Here is a 19,518-nt window from a genome sequence, read left to right on the forward strand (position 1 = left end):
TCAAGTTTTAGCAGGACAGTCAGCCTGTCGTAGCTAACAAGCTGCTAGCTCAACAACATGTCTGCTTAGTGTCGAGTTTGTTGGGCTCGGACGCTGGACTGGTACCGGCTGGGTGGGGCTCAGAGACTAGTGCAGGCCCATATATGACTCATACGGGGGAGGAAGTACGAAACAAGACGTTCGGATAAAAGTGGACTGAGTGAAAACGTCAGTGGAGGGATTGTTTTCAGACTCTGAGGGTCCTTACTGACCCCTTCAAGTAATTACGGAGAGTAAAAGCCCAGAAAATGTAATGTACACAATACTGGCCCTTTAAGACAGTTTAGTGGTGCATAAAGACCTTTACACATTTGCAGAAATGACAAGCTGGGTTGATAATGAAATCTTGTTAGCAAGATCTATAACACATCTATATCAGAGAGCTACATTAGTATTGATTAGGAGTTGAGTCCTGGCCACCTGATAAATGTAAAGGTTCTTCACTATCTCGAGGGGAACTGCAGAGTCTAGTGATAATTGTGAACTTTAACATGTGTCACGACCCCTGACCCCTGTCACATACAAGTAGTCATGTTATGCACTGTTTAAACTGCATTACAATGGTCAAATCAAAAATATTGTCAAAATCAATCATCTGTTGACTTTTTTCTTTTTTAGTGAAGAGTAAATAAATAGTGATTTGAAATTACAAAAATAATTCAGATCCAAAATAACTGTTAACTGTATTTATACGGCATCATTCATTTCAAGCCCCAAATAGAATTACTACAAACAAATAATGATTATAAAAAACAATATTTCAATATGAGGGGAAATGATTTATTCAGGAAATGATCATGCAAAAGCAGAACAAATAGGTATATACTTTTATTAAAAGCCAAGTCTCTATTAATAAATAAATGATACAATCCATTTATAGCTCATGACCCACATTAAAAAAATATTTACAGAGGCTGATGCACTGTTCAAACTACAAAGTACAAAAACTGCTTACATAATAGTTAAGTCAACACACTCCACAGCACTAAGCAACTATATCTGAACCAGAGCTGCTACTAAAATATGACAAACCCTCTGTTTGTATTCCATATCATAAAACACTTAAACAGTGCATGTGTGTTTTTTTCACAGCTCTCTCTCTCTCTCTCTCTCTCTCTCTCATCTCTCTCTCTCTCTCTCTCTCTCTCTCTCTCTCTCTCTCTCTATCTCTTCCTGCAGTGTGTCTATTTGCCGAACACACTGGCTCCTGGAGCTTTGGCAGCAGTCGGCTTGTCCAGGGCCGTCTCCGTCCCCGACCTCACTCCGCTGAACACAGACGGAGCCACTTTGCCCATACGCTCTGCACATGGAAAGAGACATGGACACGTATGTTACTGAAGACGGTTTACTGAATTAAAGGACTTAGCCCGAGTGCAACACTTTAAAAACAGTTACTCTGGAGATGTTAGACAACACAAATATCTGCGATAGTAATATTGTTTTACACTTTATCTGTGTTTTACTTTTTAACAAAGATCCGACCTGGTATCCATTATCAATTAATTTGCTGGATTTAAAGGTTCAGTGTGTAGAAATCAGGTGAACAGGATCTACTGGCAGAAATTCAATATAAAATAAACCTTGTAATGTTTTCACTGGTGTGTTTCACATAAATTGTACTAATGTTGTTTTCTTTACCCTAAAATGGGCCATTTATATTTACATACTGTATAATTACAATGGTAGCAGGTCCTCTCCATGGAGGCCGCCATTTTTTTTTACCGCAGCTGAGACTCGACAAACTAAACACCTTTTGACTTTTTATGACAACGGAAGGTTTCCACAGGTTCTCTTTCATGTTTGGAACTTGAGGGTGAGGTGAGGGATACTCAGCTGCAACATCCAACTTCACCTCTAGATGTCCGTAACTTCACCTCTAGATGTCCGTAACTTCTAGACACTGAACCTTTGAAATTTCAAACGGCAGGCCTGTATTACAGGAAAAAATCTGAAATTCTAGAATTCCTTAAAAAGCACACCATCTTAAAATATTATATTTGGGTTGTTCTAACAACTCAAGTTTTGATGCTGATTTCATGTTTCTGATTGAGCTGTTTTATGGAGGACCATACATGACATAAGTAAAAATAAATAAATAAATAAATGTATAAATAAATACAGAAATAAATAAATAAATGAATAAATAAAAATGGAAATAAATAAATAAATACAGAAATAAATAAATAAATATGTTAATACCAAAAGAAATGTCAAAAGAAATGTCTTAAATATATTTTAACATTTATTTTTTCCCTGATACATTTCCTTTGCGTTTGCAGTGTCCTTATGCTAATGAGAAAGGCGGGCCTAACCGCAGTCTCATGCAGGATTGGTCACAGGAGTGTAATGATCCAGCCCTACTACTTCTGCCTTTCAATGCTGGTGTCCAGTAGCTGTTTGCAGCGTTGAGCCAGTTCACACCTAAAAGGACACTGAAATTGAAAAATAAAAGTTGGAATAAATGTGGCAGTGACTGAGACCTGAGCTCTTCACCGTGAAGCAGCCAGTTAGTGACTCTGTGGAACAGTGGAAACAGTGGAAACACAGAGCTTCTCTGGTCACATCTGCTCAGAGATCAGCGGCTTCATGATCAGAGCAGAAGCTGCAGGTGGTTTGTAACGAGCTGGAGTTTCTGTTTCCTCCTTCTCCTCTCGGCTCGCTCATTGTGCTCAGTACAACACGAGACGTGACGCTCACAGTCAGGACTACTGACAGCTAAATCATCCCAATAAAAAATAACCTTAACTAACCCTCTGAACTTGAACTAGTTAATTTTAAGTGTGAACTGGCTCAACGCTGCAAACAGCTACTGGACACCAGCATTGAAAGGCAGAAGTAGTAGGGCTGGATCATTACACTCCTGTGACCAATCCTGCATGAGACTGCGGTTAGGCCCGCCTTTCTCATTAGAATAAGGACACTGCAAATGCAAAGGAAATGTATCAGGCAAAAAATAAATGTTAAAATATATTTAAGACATTTCTTTTGACATTTCTTTTGGTATTAACATATTTATTTATTTATTTCTGTTTTTATTTATTTATTTTCATTTTATTTATTCATTTATTTATTTATTTCTGTATTTATTTATACATTTATTTATTTATTTATTTTTACTTATGTCATGTATGGTCCTCCATATGTATGGTCCTCCATACTGTTTGGGTTACTGGCTTCATTATATATCTCAGTAGCAATAATCCCACAACGTTATTGTGCACTCGCAGATTTAAGTTCAGTGTAAATACATCATTGTTCAATGATCATTTATAGCGCTTTAATTCTGATTTCACTCATTAGTTCCTACCTGCAGCCCTTTACAGGGGCCTCCATACATGCTAGTTGGCGTGGTGATTCAATGAAGACAAAATAAAATTAAACAACTGCTTATGGAGTACCCAGCTAAGTCAGGCTTGAGTTGTACTTCTCTATCTCGCCACATATCAGTCCCTGGTGGTCTAGTGGTTAGGATTCGGCGCTCTCACCGCCGCGGCCCGGGTTCGATTCCCGGTCAGGGAACTAGTCTTTTGGCAACATTTTGAACCTCTTTGAACTGTGAACAACCGCGTTTACGTTACCAGGCTAAAGTAAACAAATCAGCTTTATATCATGGTCTTGATGGATAAATTATGTTTAAAAAAATAAATGGACAAGCCTGCTTCAACAATGCAACAGAAATAAATCAATATGTTATGATTATTATTTGTATTTAAAAACAAATAGATGTTGAAATGAAAGAAGAGATAGTATACAGATATAAAGAAATGCGCGAATGTGCAAAAATATTGGGAAATACATTTGTGAATGTATTTCATTTTTTTCTACCTCTGTATAAATCTACATTTATTAACTTCTGTATTTCTACATTTTATCCAGAAAGACACTTGAAACTGGGCCCAGCATGAAAGTGTCATCCAGTAGGAGAAGAAAAAAGACTAAGAGACAAAGAGATAAGAGCTAAATCAGCTCAGTCAGTGAAACCACTTACCTCATGTTAAATTCATATTAGGCATTTTATTTACTATATTCTAATAATTGAATTGTATGTTTAGATATTTATTTATGTATCAACTTCAATGTTTCTATTGTGATTGTATTTATAATGTTTTCATTCATGGATCAAGGATATATGTTTTCTGTAGAAGAGGCCAAACAAACAACATAATGAAATAGTGATATATGATTAACCAGCTTGTTAATCTTAAGGTTCTATACAAGTTGATCGATTGCATAGTTAAATTATATAAAACTGTTATGAAGGATGATAATTTGCGTCCCAAGGCTGAGCAGGATTAAAACAAGAGTAGAAATGTGTTTTTAGAGTCAACATCGGAGGCCGTGTTTTTACATGCCATAAGTAAAAGGCTTTGCTTACCACACTCTGCCATGACCTCATAGGTCTTACTCTTGACCTCGCCCTTCAGTCCCAGTTTACTGCGGGCTCCCTTCAGGTCCTCCTCCTTCATAGGGGGACGCTTCTTCTTCTTCACCTCGCCTGGCTGGAATTGGTAAAGAAAGAAGATTATGAATGATAGGGGCGGAAATAAAAGTCGTGGTATTATTGATATCTGTTGTAAAAACTGGAGTAAGATGTAGGTGATTCATCCATTCATTTTACTTACCTGTGACATGATGATCGAATCTGTTGTATCAGTCCAACAGACGGCCTTTCCAGTGTGACACTGTCGCTGCTACTTTCCAACTGTGTGTCTTTGTCTCCCAACATGCCTGCCATCATTTATATATATAGTCCTGGTCCAGATCCTGTGGGCCAGTCAGAGCAGCTGCCCCGCTCTGCCTGTTGTCAGTGTGTATTATTAGATGTGACGTGAGGGATGCGACGGCTGGAGCGGGTCTCCCATCTTTAAAGATAAAGTTCCAGGCCGACAGCTGATACTCAGGACACAGGTCGCACCTACGACTCTTTCTGCTGAAATCCAAAGAAAACTAAATCCCTCTGGAGGCGAAGTAATATAATAGAATTATTGTGAACACATTTATTCTGATAAATGTTTAAACCATATTATTTTGGAGGTTTTGTGACACTCAATTCCAGATGTCATTTTGTTTGTATTTTCTAGGGTTTTCATTCATTGGATTCTCGTGAGAAGCTTCAGATTAAGGCTGGAACAATTAAGCAAACAGTTCAGGAGAGAGCAGTCAGAGGAGTTGGACTGAGGTGTTAGCTCAGTTTCAAATGAAGGATGAAGGACCCACTGACTCACACATACAGAATGACTAACAGTCTCAGTCGTCATCTGTTTGTGAATCTTTCTACTGAATCTCCATTACAGAGTTACCGTATTACAACAGTAGAGTATTGAACAACACTTTATTGTTTAACTTAAAAATATATGTAGCCTAAGTAGGGTATTAATAAAGTATTATCAAACTCAGATTATTTTTGGTTTATTGCAATACTATCAGCAGAGAGGGTGGATATTTTATTAACCAGACAGAGCTTTTTATTTCATACATACATAAATCATTGAATTATATTAGCATGTCAGAAAATGTCTCACATAAAATCAAAAGAAGGAATTGAATTAAAAAGGAATAAAGATAAATTTATAAACAGGTCTGTCTCTCTAACCTATAATATTATATTACAAACTGCAGTTGATGCTCGACAAGTGGCTCCTACAGCCACTGAGTGTTAGTAGGGCCAAAGGGAACATGAAAACAACTAAGACAACAGATGATATAGTTGTATGAGGCAGGCAATGAGATCACAGCGTGGCCTGTGACAGTGCTACATGGAAACTCAGGCATTAGTGTGTCTTTAACTGGAGCTGATGAGTCAGGATGTGGTGGATTATCATGACTCCCATACTAACTGTGGGTCTGTGCCTTTTCTTAAGCTTTTGTAAGAAGCTATTAGAAGTTCTAGCTGGATCTATTTCTGGACACATAGCCATGACTGTAGGTACGTGTCTTCTAAAATCTGGTGCTCCATCTAATGCTAAACTGGAGCAATGCCCACAGTTCTACTCACTTATAAGAGGCACCTGAAATATTTTTTTTTTACTGCTTGTATTGATTTAAATTTCTGAAGCGTCCATGAGTGGTACCATCTCCCTGGTCGTCTGCTGGAAGACTCAGGTTTGCCTGGATTTGGTTTTCGATCAGGCAACCCTTTGTAGTTTACTAAAACAATACGAGATTCACATTAGAAAAGGACTCAAACATTTGGCTCAACATGGTTTATCACATCCTTTATTGAAAAAGCAGTTATAATGATAATTTACCTCCACCTCTTGCCTTTATACTCAGTCCACTTTGCAAAACATTAAAAGTCCTTTGTCCTGGTTTAGTTAACATAACTGATGCAAGATGCTGTAGTGTCAGTCAAGTAAAATGAACACTCATTCCTTACCAACATGCCAAACACATCCTAATCAGCAACATAGGCATCATACATTGCAGTCACAGTTTATCACTTCTCCCTTATTGAGAAGAAGCACTCACACATGCATCAAGCGGAAGCCAGTGCATACAGGTGTACTGTATATATATCTATCTATATATAGATATATATAAAACCACACACACATACATACACATAGAAACAAATCCACATCCACCCACGCGCAGCCTGACACTTGTCTGTCTGGTGGACAGTCACTTTACAGTTTAGAGGTCTATGCATGTCACATTCTTTATATCAGAGCCTGCTGACTGCTGCCTGATGATCTGGAGCTCTGAATAAAACAGTCAAAAGAATCTAACAAACAGGCACTCAGGCACATTATTGTAACAAAAAACAAATCACAGGAAACACAAAAGGAGAGGTGAAAGCTAGAATAAATGGGAAACTGTGCAAGAAATTGTTCCCATATCTACTCTTCCCATTAAAATAAAGGAATGAAGAACACTTTTGGAAGAAGCATAGTCACCTTTTTGGCCTGAAATTAACACAAACAAAAACATATATTGAATCCCTACAAGTCCAAATGAAATGAAATGAAATGTGTTCAAAGACAAAGAACACGCAGTCACAGCGAGTCAGTCAAACGGTCAACCAGAAGGAAATCTCGTGTCCACAGACAAACGCTACTGACTGAGGGGACATGTTGCACACTGTGGTACCTGCAGTCCTGTAGGTGTAACAGTTGAAAGGACTTTACAAGAGAATAAAAATGAAAGTTAGCTGCAAGCATGAATGTGCTCCCTTTGATATGAGTAACATCACACATGAAGTGTACAGTAGTCAAGTGTGGAATTGTGCTCAAAAGAGTCACATCAATACTGTGATCCACCAGTCTGATGCAATCGCTCGCGCACACACGCACACACACACACACACACACTTATGTGTTTGTGAGGACACCCTCTGACATAATTCATTGTCTAGCCCTTGCCCTCCCCCTCACAACTAACATCCTAAACATTACTCTAACCTTAAAACATTAACTTATCCTAATCCTTATTAATCTGTACCCTCAAAACTGTACAGGTCAGCCAAAATATCCTCACTTCCCAAACACATACACTTTTTACATTAGAAAACAAAAGCACACTGTTCATATGGATCTACATCAGGGATACACTCAGTTTAAAGGACATTTTAGAGTATTAGATATAATCAACAGTTTTGTTTGCATGTTTGGGTCTGGTGCGGCCACTGAGATTTGTCCAATTGTCATATTCCTGGACCACTGCATCACAATGCCACCAAGGTCCACATAGTATTGTACCAGTGTTGCCCTTTTCATACGTCACTCACATTTCAGATTTAACATGTTAACAAGGGTTCTTGATTGAGATGTTTTCCCAAAGTGAATTTTAGATAAGTCGCCACAGGAGTGCCAAGTGAACTGCAAAATGGAAATCTCCCGGTGTGTTGTATTAAATCCCAGGTTAGACACTGTTTTTGCAGGAACTCTTCAGGAGTCAACAGGGAATTCAATGAAAGTATTTTCTTCTATGGTCAATGAGCATCCTGTGTTTGAAAAGAGGTCGATATCAGATTCTGTGGAGGTACTGGGACCGTTTGTGGATCTGTGTGGTGAATAGCTCCCGGAGAACATCTGATGGAAGCAGTTCAGCTAGGCACACGGGTCAAACAGGGATCCCCATGCGAAGCTTCTTCTTCTTCACTGTCTTCAGGCCACTTAACCGACGAACATCATCCTCGTCGGACTCGTCCATTTCATCATCTGCTGAGAAAATGATCTAAGGAACATGAAGGAGAGAGAAGTATTACAAGGGAATGGCGTACTGAGAGTCGGGTTCATGACATCATTCTAAGGGGATCCAGAAGTCTTTCCCGTTTGAAAACAATGCTGATGAGGCAGGAAAATATCAGGATCACCTTCTCAACTGATTTTTTTCCCGTTCATTATGGATACAAAATATTTCCCCCATAAATTGTTAAATTTGTGGACAATGACGCATTATCATCATCGCCATTTATCGTTTTTTTCCTCATTACTATGGAGGACCATACATGACTTAAGTAAAAATAAATAAATGTATAAATAAATACAGAAATAAATAAATAAATAAAAAAGGAAATAAATAAATTAATACAGAAATAAATAAATAAATATGTTAATACCAAAAGAAATGTCTTAAATATATTTTAACATTTATTTTTTCCCTGATACATTTCCTTTTCATTTGCAGTGTCCTTATGCTAATGAGAAAGGCGGGCCTAACCGCAGTCTCATGCAGGATTGGTCACAGGAGTGTAATGATCCAGCCCTACTACTTCTGCCTCTCAATGCTGGTGTCCAGTAGCTGTTTGCAGTGTTGAGCCAGTTCACACTTAAAATGAACTAGTTCAAGTTCAGAGGGTTAGTTAAGGTTATTTTTTATTGGGATGATTTAGGTGTAAGTAGTCCTGACTGTGAGCGTTACGTCTCGTTTTCTACAGAGCACAAGGAGCGAGCCGAGAGGAGGAGGAGGAAACAGAAACTCCAGCTCGGTACAAACCACCTGCAGCCTCTACTCAGATCATGAAGCCGCTGATCTCTCAGCAGATGTGACCAGAGAAGCTCTGTGTTTCCACTGTTCTACAAAGTCACTAACAGGCTGTTTCACGGTGAAGGGCTCAAGTCTCAGTCACTGCCTGTGTCTCTGAGCGAGTGTGTGGCACAGCGCAGGGGCTGTGTGTGTGTGTGTGTGTGTGTGTGTGTAGCTCAGTTGACCAATCCTGCTCGAGACTGAGGTTAGGCCCGCCTTTCTCATTAGCATAAGGACACTGAAAATGAAAATGAAATATATCACGGAATAAATAAAAGTTGGAATAAATGTGGAAATAAATAAATAAATGTGGAAATAAGTTTAAGACATTGATTCATTAATTTCCACATTTATTCCAACTTTTATTTTTCGATTTCAGTGTCCTTATGCTAATGAGAAAGGCGGGCCTAACCTAATTCTCGAGCAGGATTGGTCACACTCGCTTAGAGACACGGGCAGTGACTGAGACTTGAGCTCTTCACCGTGAAACAGCCGGTTAGTGACTTTGTAGAACAGTGGAAACACAGAGTTTCTCTGGTCACATCTGCTGAGAGATCAGCGGCTTCATGATCAGAGCAGAGGCTGCAGGTGGTTTGTACCGGGCTGGAGTTTCTGTTTCCTCCTCATTCTCTCTGCTCGATCATTGTGCTCAGTAGAACAGGAGACGTGACGCTAACAGGCAAGACTACTGACACCTAAATCATCCCAATAAAAAATAACCTTAACTACCCCTCTGAACTTTAACTATTTCATTTTAAGTGTGAACTGGCTCAATGCTGCAAACAGCTACTGGACACCAGCATTGAGAAGCAGAAGTAGCAGGGCTGGATCATTACACTCCTGTGACCAATCCTGCATGAGACTGCGGTTAGGCCCGCCTTTCTCATTAGCATAAGGACACTGCAAATTAAAAGGAAATGTATGAGGGAAAAAAAAAATGTATAATATATTTAAGACATTTCTTTTGACATTTCTTTTGGTATTAACATATTTATTTATTTATTTCTGTATTAATTTATTTATTTCCTTTTTTATTTATTTATATATTTATTTATTTCTGTATTTATTTATACATTTATTTATTTATTTATTTTTACTTAAGTCATGTATGGTCCTCCATACATTACCTTTTAAATGAGTAAAATCATTTTAAAAGGCCCTGTTTAGAGGGGAGATCCTGTGTCATTAAACAGCTGCATGGAGTTCAATTATTCTCTCAGCCCCTCCTGGCTCTGCTCTGTCTCTGTCTCTCTCTCTTTCCCCCTTATTCACCAACACACTCACTGATACACAATGTAAGTCAGTAAATGAAAGTAAATCAGTCATTCACATAAGCAAGGTTATGAGACGAGAAAAGCAGATACGAGCCAGCCAGGAGTCGAACCTAGAATCTTCTGATCCGTAGTCAGACGCGTTATCCATTGCGCCACTGGCCCGCTGTGGCTGTCTCACTCCACTGAAAGGAATACATTTGTTCCAGCACAGCTCAGCCCATCCCCCACAGCTCTGCAGCCTGCTGAGAGCATGCACTCTCAGGCCCACTGCTGCCACATGGAGGAAGTCATACAAACCGTTGTCTGCACTGCTCTAACATTCAGGAGTTAAAATGGTTTGTAATTCGGAATTTCAGTTCTATTGGTGATCTTAATTTGTATTAACCACTTGGCCCACTGACAAAAACAACTATTGTTTATAACAGAATCAGCTCTTTCTCAAATAATTTGAGAATCTGCTTTCAGAAAGTAATTCAAAACAACATTCAGCATTTCATTAGGGCTCTAATCTTTTGCCACATTTAGCTAGTGTCTGTCGGCTGTACCCACTGTAGACCAGGATGGTACTACAGGTTAAAACTGTGTTAGCTGATCCGAATGGGTCAATACAAATGGCAGGGGTATGAAACCGAGGCAGCCAGGAGTCAAACCTAGAATCTTCTGATACGTAATAATACACATTAACCATTGCACCACACATCTAAAGGCCTAATTATAGTCCTGCGACTGCAACCGCGGAAGGCCACGCAGCTGCATCGACGGACTCGTTTTGGTTTATGCTTCACTCACGTGATGCGCGTGTTGTAACGCAATTCACCGCCAGAACCATAGGTGGAGTAAGGTTTTTTTTTCGAAGACAAAACACACAAAGAAGAGACGTCTTCTTCTTCGTCGACTGTTTATTTACATCGCCAGTCCGGCTCCTCATAGCCTGTTTCTGGCGGACAAATCGGCCAGTCAGTGACGGGTTATACAAGTGGTCATACTTTCGGATTTCTTCTGCCAAGCGCTCTTCTATTTTGTCCATATTCGTTCTTCTAAATCTTCCGTGATTTCCGCGTATTGTGTGGCATGAAACCGGAAACTAGACTCCGGACGGGATGTAGTCAGCCGACCAATCACAAGCCTTGCGGGCTGCGTGAGGCTCGTGTCGTTTTGTCGTGTGGTTAGAAAAATTTGGCGGACGCACGCAAGCCGCCAGAGGGCTCGAAAGGGGCGTGTTGCGTGTCTGCCATCCCCCACAGTGAATGGATGTGCCAATGCATGTCCTCTCAAGGCAGCTGCTGCCACATGAAGAAGGTCATACACACCTTGAAGGTTAGGCATTCAGATGTTAAAATAGTTTGTAATTTAACATTTTATTTCTTCTGTGATCTAAAATCGTCAATTGGCCCTTTTACAAAATAGATTCAAAAAATACAAATGGCATGAATGACCCATCAGAAATAAATTCAACACTTTCGAAATGCGCCTCAATTCAGTGGCGCTGCCAAGTGGGGGCAGGCGGGGCCACCCTGATACAATAAAGGTTGTAATAGGAGAAATGGGGGGGGGGGGGGGTTGCAATAAGAAATCGAAAGTCTGACGGAGAGCGCACACTCCAGATCAGCGGGTTGTGGCAAATCATTCAAAAGAAAGCTGAAGAAGAGACCAACTTGACTTTAGTCAGAGCAATGGTCAGCCGAAAGCATTCACAAGTGTGGTTACACTTTACAATAATCGATGCAGAGAATGCCCACGGTAATATTTGTGAGGCAAAATGAAAAGCAGGCCAGGATAACAGGTCTAACCCCAAGAAACACAGCAACCACAGACTAACATTATCATCTGTGTAGGCTAACGTTAGCATATCCCTCCATGGACGATGAAACATGAAATGAGGCATCAGTAACGTACACAAAATACATGAACTGTTAGGTAGTATAACTGACTTCCAGATATTTGTACCATATCTGATGATTTTTATTGCATGGTTCTTTCATGTGGTTTCTCCGAGAGCAACATGCATATTAGTAAATTCAGACTCACCTCTGACTCCGAGTCGTCATGAGACAGAGCTCGTCTGTAGCGCACCTTACTGTTCCCCCGAGGGTCCTCCTCTCTCTCCTCCAGCTTTGCTTTTGTCCTGTGCTTCTTCATTAGAAAATTATCTACCACCCAGAACATGAGGGCCTAAAGGGAAGAGAGAAGACATTTGTGTATGATGTTTCCTCTGGTGGAATTACCATAAGTGACTTTTTAAGAGTATAAACCAAAACTAAGATTTTGTAATGGTGATACACACACACACACACACACAAGGCAATGGACTTTGCATGAACAAGAAGACATGATTTCAGTTATGAATTATGAAATTGCACAAGTCACACGTGGTGCTAGTGGTGGAGAGAACAACGGGCTTACGTTGACGAAGAACGGAACGATGAGCATAACGATGGCCAGTTCCAGGTCAGGATTCTGTATTGGGTTGAGGAGAGCCAGCTGCGACACACATAAACAAGCACAACCGTAAGCATACATAAAGGCACAGGTTGCCTCTCAGCTTTCAAATGACAGCAGAGATTGAAGGAGAGAACATTGGAACAAACAGCACAACTAAGAATTTAATACTGAAGAATTTAATACTACTACAAGTCATCTAAAAGAGTGTGTATGATATACACAATGAATATGAAAGTATTAGAATGGCCATTTAAAAGGAAATATATAATTCAACTTCAGAATGCATGTGCATAGATATGGACTGAAAACACTTTACCTTTTTAGTCCCCTGAAATGGCAAATACTGCTGCAGTGTACTTCAACATCATAACAACTGCCAGTTGTCAAAAGAACCAAAAAAAAACAACACTTGAAGCAAAGACATTTGCAATCAGAGGCTGAGCAGTTGTCGCTAGCGAAATAGTTGATTCTAGGATTCGGGAGCCCGGGTTTGATTTCCTGTCAGGTGACACGTTATTCTCTTTCACTACACTGGACTGTAAAGCTGCTTTCAGACATGCACCAAACCCCGCAGATTCCTCCTGTTGTGGTGATAAGAGTTGACACCGGTGTTTGTAAAGAAAATCACTTGATCTCTGCAGTGGAGTTAATAAGTTGCTTCCCGTCTCTGCTGCTCCACCTTTTGTCTGAATAATGCGGAGGATTGGTTGTTGTTATGAACAATCCTGCTGTGTTGTGCATGTGGTAAAGACAGACTGCCGGTAAACTCCGTAGCGTATTCCCCAGATTTTACCTGCAGCTCATGTCGGAAAAGTTAAAACGTTTTAAGAATCTAAAACCTTGCGCAATGATCTGCGTCTTTAGCGGCCCAACACAAGCCAAATATTTGAAGTGAAGAAACCAGACAAGAGCTGACAAAGCAGCGTGCTAGGTGAAAGGCAGACCTGCTCCATGAATTTGTGTAGTTTCTCATGTACAGTCTCACTTGCAGTTTCACAGGCCTTTTTAGAGCTGAAATCGTGTCTCATTATACTGCTGCATGCAGTGCATTTATTTGCTCAACCCCTCCTGGCTCTGCTCACTCTCACTCTCTCCCTTATTTACCAACCAGTCTAGGAGCCAAAAAGAAATGTAAGTCAGTAAGTGAAAGCAAATCAGACATTCACATAAATTTGTTGTGAGACGAGAAAAGCAAATACGAGCCAGCCAGGAGTCGAACCTAGAATCTTCTGATCCGTAGTCAGACGCGTTATCCATTGCGCCACTGGCCCGCTGTGCAGCTTTCACTCTACTGAAACCACTACATTTGTTCCAGCACAGCTCAGCCCATCCCCCACAGCTCTGCAGCCTGCTGAGAGCATGCGCTCTCAGGCCCACTGCTGCCACATGGAGGAAGTCATACAAACCGTTAAGCTGGCTTTTGTCTGCACTGCTATAACCATCTGATGTTAAAAAGGTTTGTAATTCAGAATTTCATTTCTATTTATACAGACACAGACTAAGAGGCAGTGGCCCGGCTTTTATTTCCAGTCAGGGAACACCTTGTTCTCGTAGTCTCTTTCTCTTCACTAGAATAAACAGAGAGTATAAACCCGGTATAATGATCTGCATCTTTTTAGCCGCCCAACACAAAACTGGCCAAATATTTTCAAGTAAAGAATCCAGACGAAGAGCTGTCAAAGCAACGTGCTAAGTGAGAGGCAGGGCTGCTCCATGCCACTTGTAATGTAATGTCTCATGTACAGTCTAAATTGCAGGTCAATGATAGCTTTGGAGAGTATGGCTCCCCCTTTAAATAATTAGAGTTCTTCTCTACTTGTCAGCTTTTCAAACCTTTCTCTTAATTCTGACCTTTTTCCACTGGGGTATGAGGAGGACCAGCATGATGAGGACTTTCTCAAACATCATGATGAGGATATAGAGGATACACTGTCCCAACCACGCTGTACACTGCACTGGCTCTCCTACACACACAGACACAAACATAAAGAAAATAGAGAAACATCAGATTATTATTAACAGTTTTAACTAAATTTCACAGCTTGAGTGTACAAAGTGTAATTGAGGAAAGAAAGCAGTGTAGTAAGGAGTGACACAGCAGCATCACATTACTAAGGGGAGCTACTGCCCTCCATTGGACGTTCCAAGCTCTTTGGGAAATCACTAACTCCCACTCTACCACTCAGACACATGGTCCTCACCATATTCTCCGAAACGCAGAGACTCCCACTGCCTCCACTCTACTACAGCACTGACAGCTCTCACCCCAGCATAGATCAGCAACATGCCCAGAGTGGCATCTAACAGGAAGTTAATGAGGTATCTGGGAGAAAAAGAAGAGTGAATGGAATCTGCATCTACAGTTAGACACATTATGTTTACAAGATTCAATAGTCGTCATTTGAACAGGTTCTTGGTTCTTGGTATCCTCAGCATGCAGAATCAGAAAGCTCTAAGGTTGTAGCTCTAACACACGATTGACTCACAGTGAGCAGGGGTCCTCCTCAGTGAGGCCTGACAAGTAGACATTAGCGAAGTGAATGAATAACATTCCTATGGCCTGCTTTGAGGTATCCAGGAACCTGCGGAGAAACACAGGACAGTTGGTTTGTTTCCATTTTATGTCTTTGCAGAGAAATTAATTTAAGCAGGCTCAGCTGCCTTACCAGATCTTCCAGGGTCTCCTCTCACGTTTTGGCTCCCGGAAGCGTTTCACTGCGAATGGGAGACATATGTATTACAGATCACTCACACAAACACAGAGGTGCATACAATCTGTCAAGCAGATTATTACTTTTCATGTAATAAAGTTACACTTCTCCTTTGAGCTGTCAAATGACCAATGATCACTTGTGCTTTTATGCTATTTATTCCAACAGAAAAATCGAGTCTTGTACCAATGTACTTTAGATGAGTAAATGAAGGATGATGCATTCTTTTTGAGCAGCTTAACACACAAGCAGGATACAAAGTGAGATATGAAAAAGTAGCAGGTGCTGCATCATGCACTCTCTGTCTCTACAAATGGCTGCTATTTGTTTTTCTGTAGGCTTGAAGAGAAACTTTGATATCTCACTTCATGACCTGCATGTGTGATCGAGTTACTGCTCAAAAAGGTGGCATCAGTATTTAGTTTCATATGTGTGCACTTTGTTGTTGCAGAATGAGAAGTGAGCAAAGGCAATATGTTGACTGACCTAGTATCCTGTGCAGAAACTGAAGTGATTCATCTGCGATCCTTGTTTTCAGCTCACTGCTAAACTAACCAAAACGTGTCTATATCAAGATTCACAAAAGGGGAAGTGAATCAGAATCACTTATTAAGCTCATTAAGTATTCTGGTGTGTGTAAGCACTGCTATCCAGGTAACACACTCTGAGAGAACTGAGTGTAGCTGTATTATGTATGGGCGGTTATGGTTAAGGGCTTTCTAGAAGTTTATTTAATCCCTGTGTGAAAAGGAGTCAGAGGGGATAAATGTAAGAAGGCTCATCATTTTAAGCAGTGAAATGATCAACATAAATAACGCTCTAGCTGTTCCTCACAATAGTGGCTTGTTTTCATGACACCCCCACTACCCTTCACTTTTAAGTGCTATGACATAGCTGCCTGGTGACAGGGGAGTGTCACTAATGTTGTTGTTAGATGACTGATTTACTTTTCTATCCTCAGGGACGTACTCTGACCATTGTTTTAAGCTGTGACCCTGTGAGCTGCACAGTAACCTTCATCCGATCTGAGAGCTGTTTGTGTTTTCATGTAGGCAATTTTTACCATTAGCTATGACCTCAGTGTCTGCTCTGGGAGTGACTTCAGACTGAACACACCCAGCACGCAGCTGGATGTGATGTGAAAACACGTGGAGGCCTCAGCCAACTTCTCTAACTCAGAGAGCTGCCTCCAGCAAAATGCTAAACATTCCTCACCACTGTGATGCTGAAGGGACGCACACAATTCAGGCTGGCTGAATGGAATCATGGCGAAATCTTGACTTTAACTGTTTTTCAGTGGCAGTGTTTCCATGTCTAACTAAAAAAATTGCTTACGCTCACACAAAGCAAGAGATGGAAAAATATATGAAAATTATTCAGACAGCAGTTAAAAAAAAGCAGTTACATATACCAGCTTTAACAACAGGGTTTCTGCATATCAACAAGTTAAATGTAAGACTTAATAAGTCCTTGTGGAGGAAATTTAAGACCTTCGTCAAGTATGAAAGAAAAGAATAACTCATGATACACTTTCTTCGCTTGCAAACTGGAGATAGTATATATGCATTGTCTTTCCTATAGCCAGTGTTTTGTGATAAACTCTGACTAAGGCAGATCAGTTCCATATTGGTGTTTGTTATTTTATGCGCTAATATTTGTATATTTGTACTACAACATTTTTTTTAATGTGATGGAGTTGGTGTTAAAGGAGCTTTAGCATTATAAAGACTCAAGTAAGTGTAATATTATTATTCAAGACTTTTTAAGTCTTAAAATTCTGATTATTAAACTTTAGACTTTTTCAGAGCCGTCAGAAACCCTGTACTACGATACTTAAGCCTGAAACATGCTTCTGCGTTTTCACGGGCCCGTAAGCGCAAGAGCCCTTCCGGGTCCCTTACGTGCTTATGTATCCCTCCTTACGTGCTGACGGGTGTCGACCCCCTTTTCTAAAATTTACGGCAAAGCTCCGCAAGCTCACTCAGCCCGCAAGGCTGTGATTGGTCTGCTCTACATCCCTTCAGGGGCTGCATTTCCGGTTTCATGCCCCATAATACCGGCAGAAATCACGGAAGATTTAGAAGAACGAATATGGACCAAATAGAAGAGCACTTGGCAGAAGATATCCGATAGTATGATCACTTGTATAACCTGTCACTGACTGGCGGATTTGTCCGCCAGAAAAAGGCTACGAGGAGCCGCAGTGGCTATGTAAATAAACAATCGACGAAGAAGAAAGAAGGCGTCTCTAAGGTCGTCTCGACAAAAAGCATTACTCCGCCTAGTGTTCTGGCGCGGAATTGCTTTGTAAGACGCGCAACGGTTGGGGAAGCATGAATGAAAACGAGTCTTGCGCCACAGCGGCGTGAAAAGACGCAGACGCAGTCGCAGAAGCATGTTTCAGGCTTCAGGAAAGAGAAGTGACTATCAAGCAGGTGCGGCATATATTTAATAATATTCATTGAAGTTAGAAAATGTAACACGATCACAATTTTGTCAGAAGGTCGGTGGTTTGAGTTCCAGTGTTTTTGTGCAAGACACTGGTCCCAAAATTGAATTCACTAAAAGGGAATGGTGTAATAGAAAAAGATCTGTATGAATGGGGTGAATGCAACTTGTAGGAGCATGTTGAGGCTAATAGAACCAGTAAAGTGACATATAAATACAATCCATTCACCTGCAAACTACTGCTGCTGCTTCCCATGAGGCTTTTTTAATTATTGACATTTAATCTGATAGGGATGTTATTGATATTATGTGACAGGGACAAGGGCAAGCAAACGAGAGTGAGCAGCTCTTCTTACCACAGTGAAGAGGGAGTAACCAGGCTGAATTAAACCCCTGCATTTAGGTTTACAGGCGGGAGAGAGTATTTCTACTTCTGTCACGTTAGTCTTCCTCCGTTCTGGAGTCGGACATGATCCCCCCTGCCTAGATCAATAATGCATTAGTTAACAGAGCTCTGCTAATGCTTTATTGCCCTTGAGCAGCTGGTGTCCGATATCAGAGGCACGCAGCATATCCTCCCTGGGTCCATACTCACACATCAGCGTGCTGAAAGCCATCATGGCCAGAAGTCCCTGTAGGAAAATCCCAAAGGAGTCCATGAGGGCGCCGTTCTCACACCTTCCACCATCGGTGGCCGGCGTCGGGCTGGAGGGCGCCGAGGTGTTGGTGAGGGACACGGCGAGCAGCCCCGCTCCCCCGGGACCCGCCAGCGCCACGTCTCCGAGCTGGGACTGCATGTTGACCCCGTTAACAGCCGCCATGGGACACAGGAGCGGGTCGAGAGGAAACGATAAAGCCGGGGTGCAGTAGGAGCGACCCCCCGCTGCTCTCCAGCGGTTGACGGGTCAGCTAATCGATCGGTTCAGCGGGACAGTCTCCGGTGGAAGATGGTGGCATCCTCTGCCTCGCCAGCGCGCACTCATTCTCCTGCTTCAGACACCAACTGAGACATGGCTGTTCCAAGTGCCGCCGAGCCTCAACCTGCTAAGCAGAAGTTATAAAACCGTCATGTGGGACTCCTGCTCACCGGTCTGCACACTTTAAAACACATTAAAAAACTACTATAAGGTTTAAAAAGCTCCGCCACACAGAGGAAACATATCCAGGCTCGTCCTGGAGTCTCCTTATCGGCGAGCTAACACTGGTGACAGGAGCCGGCTGCAACCACTGCCTCCGAACTACTTAAACAGACTGAATAACTTATCTTAAACCCCAAGTTAAGTGGAAGTTAACAGGTCAGGAGTGTTTAAATCTTCGGCTGACAAAACGTAAACGTGGAAAATCACAGATACGGCGGCTGAGACACCGCTGCCATCACGTACCTAGCTAGCATCCAAGCTAACTCCTCAGTTCCATGGCGCTGACGCCAGAAGAGCTACCTTGTGTATCCTGGCAGTGAACACCAGGCTGCGCACTGTTCACCTGTCACGCTGACTCCTGCCCGGGCTTCTCCTCTGCGATTCAAACGATAATCTGCAGGTCACGGTGAGAAGAGGTCCAGCAGCTCCCCTGCCCGGTAGAGCCCACTCATGTTGACACACCAGACGCACGGTCATGTGACCTGCGCACACGCGAAC

General features: G+C 41.4%; 1 protein-coding gene and 3 non-coding genes across 8 annotated transcripts; 1 reads left to right on the forward strand and 3 right to left on the reverse strand.

Annotated features, from left to right (window-relative positions):
* Window positions 1–805: 805 nt before the first annotated feature.
* On the reverse strand, window positions 806–19,479 carry LOC133961656 (store-operated calcium entry regulator STIMATE-like). 5 transcript variants are annotated; one of them, XM_062396952.1, is made up of 11 exons: window positions 19,264–19,426; window positions 18,477–18,922; window positions 15,389–15,437; window positions 15,209–15,304; window positions 14,924–15,045; window positions 14,574–14,686; window positions 12,684–12,761; window positions 12,309–12,452; window positions 8,107–8,214; window positions 4,415–4,538; window positions 806–1,339 (listed from the first exon to the last, which is right to left on the reverse strand). In XM_062396952.1, exons 2-11 carry the CDS (start codon window positions 18,700–18,702, stop codon window positions 1,224–1,226), a joined length of 1,176 nt encoding a protein of 391 aa, XP_062252936.1. In that variant the 5' UTR covers window positions 18,703–18,922; window positions 19,264–19,426; the 3' UTR covers window positions 806–1,223. The 5 variants fall into 5 exon arrangements, with proteins under 5 accessions (XP_062252936.1, XP_062252928.1, XP_062252913.1 ...); XM_062396929.1 differs by lacking the exons at window positions 806–1,339; window positions 4,415–4,538 and having other exon boundaries at window positions 6,240–8,214; window positions 19,364–19,479; XM_062396936.1 differs by lacking the exons at window positions 806–1,339; window positions 4,415–4,538 and having other exon boundaries at window positions 6,240–8,214; window positions 18,477–18,925; window positions 19,364–19,479.
* On the forward strand, window positions 3,487–3,558 carry trnae-cuc (transfer RNA glutamic acid (anticodon CUC)). Its single transcript has one exon. It is a non-coding gene; the product is annotated as a tRNA-Glu (tRNA).
* Window positions 10,370–10,442, reverse strand: trnar-acg (transfer RNA arginine (anticodon ACG)). Its single transcript has one exon. It is a non-coding gene; the product is annotated as a tRNA-Arg (tRNA).
* On the reverse strand, window positions 13,921–13,993 carry trnar-acg (transfer RNA arginine (anticodon ACG)). Its single transcript has one exon. It is a non-coding gene; the product is annotated as a tRNA-Arg (tRNA).
* Window positions 19,480–19,518: the final 39 nt, after the last annotated feature.

This window comes from Platichthys flesus, chromosome 2 (genome assembly GCF_949316205.1).
Source record: "Platichthys flesus chromosome 2, fPlaFle2.1, whole genome shotgun sequence".
NCBI lineage: Eukaryota > Metazoa > Chordata > Actinopteri > Pleuronectiformes > Pleuronectidae > Platichthys > Platichthys flesus.